The sequence below is a fragment of the Medicago truncatula genome, chromosome 8 (genome assembly GCF_003473485.1).
Source record: "Medicago truncatula cultivar Jemalong A17 chromosome 8, MtrunA17r5.0-ANR, whole genome shotgun sequence".
Classification (NCBI taxonomy): Eukaryota; Viridiplantae; Streptophyta; class Magnoliopsida; order Fabales; family Fabaceae; genus Medicago; species Medicago truncatula.
In genome coordinates, this window is record NC_053049.1 from 8,418,979 (window position 1) to 8,430,736 (window position 11,758).

Here is an 11,758-nt window from a genome sequence, read left to right on the forward strand (position 1 = left end):
AAGAAAGAATAATCAAAGTCGTTATTGGTGAATATAATAGACACCTTGACTTTGGTAGTTTTGAAAATGATGCACGTTGAAATTTCTAATAAGAACTTGAAAGAAAATTTTGGCTATTACATTTACTACTCAAGTTCTAACAGACGAGTAATTCTTTAACTTTGACTCAGAACAAAATTACAGTAGTTTATATTTAAATAAATTCATGTAAAAATAAGTTAAATTATAAATTTAAGTGTACAAATCAATTATAGAATCAAAAGTTATAAATTTTTGCTTTTAAATAGAAACAACTCATAAGCGAAATCAAATCTACTCAAAAAAAAGTCAAATATGTTATAACCAATTCTACACCCTCAAAATTAGTTTTGATCAGTGGCGGAGCCAGAAAAAAAAAGTTTGGATGGACCACTAAATTAATTATAATATATAAACACAAATTAAAGTTGTAATAAGTATTAAACACGAAGTCGAAATGACGAGTTTAGCTAAAAAGCTAGGTCAGCGAAGACTAAAGGGATGTGGGTGCCACATCAGCGAAGACTAAGTCAAAAGTGGCCTTGGGGGCCATAACTGCCAAAGATCCAATACATAGGGGGCTGTTTTGTATTTTAATTAGTTAGGGGGCAAAAATCGCAACTTTTGAAAAGATAGGGGGCCAAAAGTGCAATTAAGTCTTTAATTTATAATAAGTATAAGACCCAAGTTAGAATTGGTTCCCCCTGTTAAACAGAATGAATTGGTAAAAATGAATACTTGATTTTTTTTTTTTTTACCAAAGCAAAGTTAACTTTTATTAATAAAAAAATGTTCAATACAAGAAGGATAAGAATAAAAAATACGGTGACTAGCCTAAGAACAGGCCGCCCTAACTAGAGTATGAACAACCATGTTCGCTTGTCTCCTAACAAACTTCACCTCGAAGTTTGAATGTAAAGATAACTGATAAATAATACTAGACACAATAACATAAAATTCCGAATCACCATGACCTGGAGACGATAAAGCTTGCACTAAAGTAGATGAGTCAGACTCGAAGACAACCCGGTCCCATCCGTTCACATCAGCGAAGTGAATGGAATCGAGTAAAGCTACTGCCTCCCCCTCCAACACTGTCATATTTGCCCGCTTCCTTTTTGTTTGAGCCCGAATAAATTGTCCACAAGAGTCTCTAACACAACATCCAAAAGATGTAAAATGGTTACGGTCATGGAACGCGGCATCCACATTACACTTCAACCACGTCTCGCACGGTTTCTCCCAAATTGAACTATGACCTTGCACTCTATTTTGCTGGTGTTGCACAACCTGTGGTGATGGCTGTTTATGAACCTCTTGCCATTGTTGCCATGCCTCTAGTGCTGTTCTTCTGATGCCTGTTGAAGTATGATGAACATCATTCCAAATAACATCATTACGTGCAGCCCAAATTTGCCAAAGAAGTAAAGCCACCCGACCAGCAACGTCTCGGCTTTCTGAACAACATATATCAAAAAAAAAAAAATCTGCTAAACTGGTTACAGTTTCAGCACAATCGAAAGCCCTGCCTAATACCAACTCTCACGTGCCACAGTACAACCCACAAAAACATGCCAATCATCCTCAACATTCGTATTGCACCTGGGACAAATCACCTCGCATATTACGAGCCTTATGAGGGGAATTCACATTCCAGATTCTATGCCACTCTCCTTCAACATGGAACCGATCATTGTGTAACAACTTCATCATAGTCAGTTTATAATCAGTTTTAACAGTATACCTTCCGTTACGTTCCATCATCCACGTTATTCTATCATTCTGAACTTCCGAAAACAGTGGTGTGTCAAGAATAGCTTGCACCATATCATCTGTAAACAAAGATTCAATCTTATCAATATCCCAAACTCGTTCCTCATCAGCTATCAAATCAGACACATGCAAATTATGCACATCGTGGCTTTGTGGGGATTGAATCCAACTGCCATGAACACCTCGAATCCATGAATCATTCATCACACTAACCTGCTGCCCATATCCAATTGTCCACCTACATCAATATAATAGTAACTGACACGAATTCTAAATACTACGCAGTACCTGAATTGTTTTTATCAATTGGGTATGTTCAAGTTATTTGACACCTGGTTTTATATCAAACCAACTAACATAAAAAAAGTAACTGAATTAAACTTGTGATTAATTCCAAGGCATGTTTGTGTTGAGATAGAACAATTCCAAACTTGGATTTGGCTACCTCCAAGCCAAGAAAGAATTTAAGTTTGCTGAGATCCTTGATCTTAAATTGTTGATCGAAAAACTCGTGATATAATTAATATCTTCAAGATGGTTACCAGTCAAAAACCACATCATCAGCATAAACCAGGAGGAGAATAGTAATATGAGAATCCTAACTGTTCACAAACAAGGAATAATCAAAAGAATAAAAACCGAAAGAAATAAGGGAAGCAGTAAGCCTGACATTCCATTGCCTACTTGCATGTTTTAATCTAAAGAGATTTTTGCAACTTGCAACTAATCCAGACTTAGGAGTTGAAAAACCAGGAGGAACTTTCATGTAAACATCTTTTAAATCACCATGTAAAAAGACATTATTAATGTTAACAACTAGGATTTAATCTCATATTAAATAGATAGGATTTTTGAGAAAAATTTATAAAGAGGAGACACTAACCTTGATAAAAAAGTTTCACCTTAATTCACACCCTCAAATTGAGTGTAACCTTTGGCGACCAACCTAGCATTAAATCTTTCAATATAAAAAAAAAAAAAAAAAAAAAAACTTATCTATGTGAAAGAGAGGATTTAAGGTACAACTTATTTAGGCTAAATTACACTAGAGATCCTTTACGTTATTTCATTGTGATAAATTGGTTTTTAAATTTTTTCCGTACCACTTACATCCATTAAATTAATTAATTGTTACAAGTTAGTCATTTAAGTATTTCTCATAACACTTACATCCTTTTAAGTTATTTGATTGTAACTTTTAATAACTTAATTTTAAAGATTTGAAATCTCCTAAATTATTACGGTTAAAAATCTTACTACCTCCGTTCCTTTTTAATTGTCACATTTTGACATTTTACACAAACTAAGATAATCAATAATTGTTACTACTTTTGATGCAATAAATTATACTTTTATTATAATGACATTATTCATTTAATATCTTATTTCATATATTTATCTCCACAATAAATAATCGAGGGTAATATTGATAAAACATCATTTAATGTTGCATTGAACTTTAAAATTGACAGTTAAATAGAAGCAAAAAATTCTTCAAAAGAGACGCTTAAAAAGGAACGGAAGGAATAGTTAACTTAAAAATTTAGGTGGAACAAAAGAACTTAATAGCAAATTGTTACAATTAAATAACTTAAAGACCTATGATGTAGTTTAATCGATGATCTAATAAACTCCATCCGGTTCTATTTATAGGAAACATTTGAATTTTTTGATTCATTACATAAATAATGTATTTATCTATATTCTAGACAAGATATATCAATTACTCAATGTATCTAAAAAATCAAATTTTTCTTATAAATAGGATCGGAGAAGTATTTCATTATGAATGTTGATTGTTAAGAATGATAGGTTTACAATCGCAAAGTATTATGTGGTTAATTGAGTGAGGAATCAAATTTAATCGATGAACAATGCTATATATCAAGAAAGATTTTTTCAAGAAAATTTCAAGAATGACATGACAAAATAATCACCCTTAGATTTTATCAAGAAATAGTCCTGAAATTAATGTTAACCAATAAAATCTCAGCCTGGCCGGAAATTATGGTGTGGTGGGTGTTATGTATCTTTTTTTATGAAAGATTAATAAATGAGACTGAAATCTAAAGGTGATTATTGTGCCATGTCATTCTTGAATTCTTCTTATAAAAATCTAGCATTTTCCTTAATCGATACAATAGATATCTCATTATCTCTAAAAAAAAAAAAAAAAAAAAAAAAAAAGATATCTCATTATTTGTCAGGAACAAAAACATGTTACCTGAAAATATAGTTTTGTTGTGCTGATTTGTTTCGCAAGTAACTAGTTAACTAACTCCACATGATTTGGGAAAGTGTAAGTCTGCGAATACTTTCAGAAAAGGAATGGAGAGTCTTCATTTTCATGATTGAGCCTGAAGGGTCTTTGTTACTCTGCTTTTCCAATTTATCTCAAGGAATGTATTTGTGATTCACTCTCTACTGTGCTGATTTTTTTGTGATTCTCTCTCACAGTTATTTTGTGAACTCAATTCTCTTCAACCAAATACAATGCTTTTGTTGATTCTTTGTGGATAAAGAGTCTCTAACTGCTCCTGTGAAATTTAGTGACATGGGTTTGGCTAGATTGGTGTTTGATAAGGATTTAGTGGTTTCAAATTGTTTAGGGTTGATGGGTATGACAGAAATGGTGAGGTTGAGTTTGCCTTGAATGTGTTTGATGAAATGCCGAAGAGGGATAAGTTTAGTTCGACGGGCTGTGTAAATGTGTTAAGGTTGAGGTTGTGAGAGAGAGAGAGATATTTGATGGGATGGTTGACACTGATAAGAATTTTGTTACTTGGAATGTTACGATTAATGGGTATATGAAATCGGGGAAAATTGAATTGGCGAGTGGATTGTTTGAGCGGATGCCTGCTAGGAGTTTGATAAGCTGAAATTCGATGATAGATGGATATCAGCACAATGTGTATTTTTCTGGATCCTTCTCTGTTCATTCAAATTCAATGATGGATAAATAATTTTTAACCACTCCTGTGAAATCCACTGTCGACAAATTTCAACTTGTTCCCGAATTCCTCTAGGTAACTAGACAACCCATTCATCGTCATTATCACTTGTTGTTAGTATTGTTATTGATTTCCAAGAAAAATATACTTCCGTGTTTTTATCTGAGGCCAATGTTGTTACTTAGCAGCTATAGTGACACTATACCGTTATAGCGTAGTGGAATTTGGAAAAACAGCTATTATTCCACAGTACACTATTTAGTACAAAATGTTGACGCCATAGCACTATTGCATAGTGGAATTTTAACAGTTCACTTTTTCTACTATCCGTAATTGACAACACTGTTTGAGTGTAACATTCTTATACATAGTGTTCCCAAGATTATCATTCACGGGAATATGATTGCACACACATTGAAGCTTAATTGCTTTTTTGATCCCCCTATTTTTACTCACCCACAAAAATGGTCCCCCATTTTACAATCACGTTGTTTTGAGATTTTTAGACCTAAAAATGGTGATGTGGCATATTTTAGATGACTTGACACACGATATGATAATGTCGAATCATCCAGATGGATTAATTATTTACATTTCTTTTTTAATAATTTAAAATCACACTGTTTTGTACTCTTTTCTGAATTGTTCTTTCTTGTAGTGCTTTGTCCCTGTGATACTCCTGAAGGTGAATATTGTGGACTAGTAAAGAACCTGGCTTTGATGACTCATGTCACTGCTGATGAAGAGGAGGCACCCCTGATTTCTCTGGTACGTTTTATGTGTTTTATGATTAGCTACTATAGCTTGTAATGAATTTGCTTGTTTAATCATTTATATTAATCGAACAGTTGAAGGAAAAATTTGGGAATTATTGCATTGTTGTGTGGTTTACAAGGAAAAAACATTGATTAATATTATGCCTGTTTTGTAAGCAACTCATTGGTGTTCTATCCTGACAGTGGGGTTTATGAACTCTTCACTCTTTTCATTATGACTAAATTCGATTGAATACAATTAATTATAACCATGAAGTATTGTCAATAGCTCGCTATAAAAGCCCCTGACCACCATAGGACATGCAGTGGCAGTGCAGTTAGTGTGGTGGTTACAGCAGCTACTAAATTGCCACACCTCATAACAAGATCAAAGGTTAAAAAATTCCAAAAACCCTTATAGCAAACATTAGGGTCGGTTACAATTGATTTCTGAGTTTTGATCTATATAGCAGAATTAAATAATATGGACTTTATAGAAATTCCTATATAGCGACCATCGCACTATTTTCAATGTGTTTTTACACTTTTGGGGTCAGCCACGATGTTCAGATGTCTGGGATTGATAATACCGTGACCATGAAGCTCATTGAGGATTAAACTCTTGAGCATATGATTGTTTTTCATTATAATCAAACCAACCGGCCAGTTTTATTTGATTGGGAATTGGACTTGTGTCTGGTCTAGCCACAATATTGGATTGTTTGTCATCAAATCGGTACTGACATCAGTAAACTGTCACGACACCAAACCAGTAGCAGCTTTGCTAGAATTTTGAAAAAGGTGGAGCTGAAATGTTGAAAATTCAATTGAAAATATTGAAACACGGCATATATTAGCATGCATGAGTATAGACTAGCATGCGTGAGAAATATCTGGGCCTAAATGCAAATGTATGGGAATACGGTGCAAAACTAAAAACTGAGGGTGGTCAAAATGCAAAAGTATGAGGATATTTGTGTAATTTTTCAAAGTTCAGGGTGTGCAGGTGCACACCCTCATGATACACTGGATCCGCCCCTGAGTGTAGTAGCTTTAGCATGGGTTAGTTGTTCATAACAGCGTGTTAAGTGCCGCAAAAGTTCTAAAGAGTTAGTTTGTTAAGTGCTCATAACAACTGTTTTTATACAGAGCGTGTAGGATAGCATCTAAGCGAGTGAAGGTTTGTAGGTCTATAAATTTCTATAGCTTGAGTCTTTAGAGTAAAGAATTTAGAATAGAGAGGAACATCTTTGGAGGAACATCTTAGTAAACTGTTTCCACATTTAGCTCTGGCTTTGTTAAAAGGAACGTCTTTGGAGATGCAGTGCTTGCAACTAGGGGATAAACATTTATAGCCTTTGTGAGATGTAGTATCCGTTTGATTTGTAGAAAAATACATGGCAAACCTTTAAGTTACTTGACAACTTTTTATCCTGTATGGTGTTTGGTGGACATTCAACATTACAAATAAAAATATCATAAATTTTACTCTAATACCTTTTATGATATAGAGAGGATAAAAAGAAAGGGGGAGAGAGGGAAGAGAATGGAGAGAGAGAGCAATGGCGGATTATTCATAAATATCTATGGGGTAATCACAATGAAATTTGTATAACAAAATTGTTGTCCACAATTTTGTCAAAAAAAATAAAAATTGTTGTCCACAATATTATAAATTACACATTTTACCAATCTTAATATGTTTCAAACAATTGGGGACCAAGTTTAAAACATGAGGTTCAAAGAAATTCTATAATTTTAAGTCTGCCTTGCTTTTCTCAAAGTCTTTTTGTTTGGAGCTATTTCTTTTGGGTCTTGTTAACCGGTTAAGAAACTAATAGTAGAAATAAAAGACATGATTTACATTGAAAAGAGCAACATTTCAACTTTTAAAAAATAGAATACACAATTTCCAAGAAAATATTTCCTTTTCTAATTCCTTAATCAGTGGCCCGGGGGCACTGGTTAACATTTCCCATTTCTTTTTTCTAACAATCCAGCTCCATTTGGATCAACATGGGCTATGTCATGTCAAACAAAGTCAACCATATAATATTGTCACAATATTCATCTATGAAATGATACTTCGACAAATAAGATTTGACAACAAATTTTAACGATAATTTAGAAGGTTAACACAATTAAATATGTGGTTAATTACGTTTATAGATGATTAATGAATATAATTATATTTTGCAACTCATTCGGTATCCACTCAGGTTATTAATCACTATTTTAAATGTTATTAACCACACTTTTCATTTGCTCAAATTCAAATATACATGATTTTTAGCTGTTTAAATATATATAATTTTCATTAACTACTATTGGTGTTAAAATATACACATTAAAAATTGTGGTTAATCTTGAGCAAAATAAGTAAATAAATTGTGGTTAATGACATTAATACTAATTGTGCTAAGTGAATGTTAATAAGTTTTGACACTTTGTTCTATCCATTAACCATCAACTAAATGTAACTAAATAACCATATATTTAAACTGTGTTAACTATTCAAATTGTTGTCAAAAAATTATTTTAGAAAAGTTCTAACAAGTGTCCTTTAATAAAGAAAATATAGTAATAATGTACTGGAACTTGTGCAATAAACTCTTAAAAAGTCTAAAAAAATGCATTTTTCCAAATAAAATTCTCTTTTAGATTCTTTAACAGCTCCCTTCCGAAGGGCACTTGTTAGCATACTCTCTTATATCACTTACTCTGCTTATAAGTTGTGTCCACATACTCTTATATCACAAGTCTTCTCATATTGAAACTTCTACTAGCCAAGTTGATATGGTTAAACTGTGGTCCACATGCTTCCTAATCATTTAATAGCATCCTTCCCTGACTTTTTCCAATTTATCATGTTTGGAGCTATTTATTTTTTCAAGCTTTCTCATTAACCAACATCCTATCCAATCATACTAGAATATCTTAACAATCCACACTTCCATTTGACTTAGATCTTCTTCTCTAATCCAAACAATCTTTCATGATGACCATTCTTGTTTCACAAATGTCAATTCTTTTGCTTCTACTGTTATCTGTAACCACATTCCACAAAAGCATGTGCAGCAACCACACATTGTTTTCATGCAATGAGAATGACCGACAAACAATGTTAACCTTCAAACAGGGCCTCAATGATAGTCGTGGTATAATATCAACGTGGTCAACTGAAAAAGATTGTTGTGCGTGGAAAGGAGTCCACTGTGACAGCATTACTGGCAGAGTTACAAAACTTGATCTCAACAATTGTTTTTTGGAAGGTAAGATCAATCTTTCCATTCTAGAACTTGAGTTTCTGAGTTACTTGGATTTGAGCTTACATAAATTTGATGTGATAAGAATTCCATCGATTCAACACAACATCACACATGCATCTAACCTTTTGCACCTTGACTTATCCTACACCGTAGTTACTGCTTTGAATAATCTTCAATGGCTTTCTCCACTTTCTTCCTTAAAAAATCTCAACCTCAATGGAATTGATCTTCATAAGGAAACTAATTGGCTTCAAGCAGTGGCTACACTTTCTTCCCTATTAGAGTTACACTTAAGTAAGTGTAAACTGAACAACTTTATCAACCCATCTCTTGAGTATTTGAATTTGTCTTCACTTGTAACTCTTGATCTTTCTTGGAACAACTTCACATCTCCTTTACCTAATGGGTTTTTTAATCTGACCAAAGATATCACCTATCTTGACCTTTCGGTTTGCCATATATATGGCGAGATGCCTTCAAGCTTGTTATACCTTCCAAATTTGAGACACCTTGATCTCTCTTATAACCAACTACAAGGATCAATTCCAAATGGAATCCGCCAACTAGAACATATTAAATACCTTGATCTTAACAAAAACCATTTACACAGATCAATTCCGTATGGAATAGGCCAACTAGCACATATTCAATACCTTGATCTTTCCAAAAACATGTTAAGTGGTTTCATTCCTTCTACTCTTGGAAACCTCTCATCCTTATATTCCTTATCTATTGGCTCAAATAACTTCTCTAGTGAAATTTCAAACAGAACCTTTTCCAAACTCTATAGTCTAGGTTTTCTAGACTTAAGTAGTTTAAATATTGTATTTCAATTCGATTTGGATTGGGTTCCTCCATTTCAACTAGGTGGACTTTATTTGGCTCATATAAATCAAGGCCCAAACTTTCCATCTTGGATTTATACACAGAAATCACTAGAAGAATTAGACATATCGAGCTCGGGAATTTCATTGGTAGATAGAAATAAATTTTTTAGTCTTATAGAAGGAATAAATAATCTTTATTTGTCAAACAATTCGATTGCTGAAGACATATCAAATCTAACGCTATTGGGATATGAAATATGGCTGGATCACAATAATTTCACAGGAGGACTCCCAAACATATCAGTAGGGACTGACCTAGTTGATTTGTCTTACAACTCCTTCTCAGGATCAATTCCACATATTTGGACGAGCCTGGAACATTTATTTTACATTAACTTATGGAGTAATAGGCTATCTGGCGAAGTTCCGGTGGACCTCTTTGATTTGAAACAATTGGAAATGATTAACTTGGGAGAAAATCAATTTTCTGGAACCATTCCAATGAACATGTCACGGTATTTAGAAGTGGTCATATTGAGAGCCAACCAATTTGAAGGCAATATTCCACCACAGTTATTCGAACTCCCTCTTTTGTTTCATTTGGACCTTGCACATAACAAACTTTCAGGATCTATGCCAGCGTGCAAATACAACTTGACTCATATGATTAATTATGATAGGTATTATTATGCTATGGTTTATTCTGCGACTAATGATGCAATTGAGTTGTTTACAAAGGGTCAAGAATATTACTTGTATGATGTTAGCCCTAATAGGCGAACTATTGACCTTTCAGCTAATAACTTGTCTGGAGAAGTGCCGTTGGAATTATTTCATCTTGTCCAAGTTCAAACATTGAACTTATCTCACAATAATTTGATTGGAACAATACCCAAGATGATTGGAGGCATGAAATATATGGAATCACTCGACCTCTCTAATAATAAGTTTTGTGGTGAAATTCCTCAGAGCATGGCTCTCTTAAACTTTTTAGAGGTTTTGAATTTATCTTGCAATAATTTTGACGGAAAAATCCCAATTGGAACTCAACTTCAAAGTTTTAATGCATCGAGCTACATTGGAAATCCTAAACTGTGCGGAGCTCCTCTTAGTAGTTGTACCACGAAAGAAGAAAATCCTAAAACTGCAATGCCGTCTACAGAGAATGAAGATGATGACTCTATAAGAGAATCATTGTATCTTGGCATGGGAGTTGGATTTGCAGTGGGTTTTTGGGGGATTTGTGGTTCTTTGTTTCTTATTAGGAAATGGAGGCATGCATACTATCGATTTATTGATGGAATGGGTGACAAGCTCTATGGAATTTTGATGGTAAAGTTAATTAGATTTCGCAGAAATTGAGCTCCTGCTAGCAAAGGTTAGTGAACCTACTTTAAGTTTTATTGAACACACCATAGAATATTTTGTTTTATGCATAATTTATCTATGACATGTTTCATTGATCAAAGAGTATTTTGCTTGATTTTGTAATTCTATGCATAACTTATGTCTATTTTGTTTGCTTCGTATTTTATCAGGTGGATTATGCATGTGGCAGATCCTGCATTTTTATAAGTCGTGGATATAATTTTCTAAATAGAGCCAATATTGTGATATCAGCAATTAAGAGTTGTATGAGATGAGATCATTTGTGATTGTATCACTGTTTCTGCTGAATACATCTTTCACTTGTTGTAAAGTTTTTGTTCATTGAAAACTTTTTATACAAGTAAGGGAAGGTTGGATTCATGTTGTCAACTGTTTTTCTACGTATGTATCTCCTTGATTTTTGTGCAAAATGTAGTGATTTTGGCCAGTGTTGTTGCTCAGGTTATGTATCTCTCTTCTTTTTATTAGTTACATATGGTTGCAGAATAAGAGTTTGTGTAGAAACATTGTTGCTTCCAACTCTAAATTATATGAAGATGTCATGAGATTTTATTTGTGCCACAAATGAAAAAACTAATATTGCAATTCTAAAATAAGCTGGATTGGAACTTGCTAAGATTTTTTTGGATAGTCTCTCAAAGATAATTATAATGATATACATTAATTTTTTTGGTAGTGGTCGGGGTTTGAACTCCGGACCTTGCATATTTTATGCATTGTCCCAACCAACTGAGCTAAGCTCACGAAATTTAAAATGATGGTACGAGTGCGATACT

The 11,758-nt window shown here is 33.4% G+C and overlaps 1 protein-coding gene across 3 annotated transcripts; it reads left to right on the forward strand.

Moving 5' to 3' along the window:
• Positions 1-3,964: 3,964 nt before the first annotated feature.
• LOC11445927 (receptor-like protein EIX2) lies at positions 3,965-11,453 on the forward strand. Of its 3 annotated transcripts, none has more exons than XM_039828962.1 (4): positions 3,965-4,817; positions 5,401-5,510; positions 5,775-10,971; positions 11,132-11,453. In XM_039828962.1, the coding sequence occupies exon 3, from the start codon at positions 8,493-8,495 to the stop codon at positions 10,953-10,955; it is 2,463 nt and encodes an 820-aa protein (XP_039684896.1). In that variant the 5' UTR covers positions 3,965-4,817; positions 5,401-5,510; positions 5,775-8,492; the 3' UTR covers positions 10,956-10,971; positions 11,132-11,453. The 3 variants fall into 3 exon arrangements, with proteins under 3 accessions (XP_039684896.1, XP_024627529.1, XP_024627528.1); XM_024771761.2 differs by having other exon boundaries at positions 8,637-10,971; XM_024771760.2 differs by lacking the exons at positions 3,965-4,817; positions 5,401-5,510 and having other exon boundaries at positions 5,517-10,971.
• The last annotated feature ends 305 nt before the right edge of the window (positions 11,454-11,758 follow it).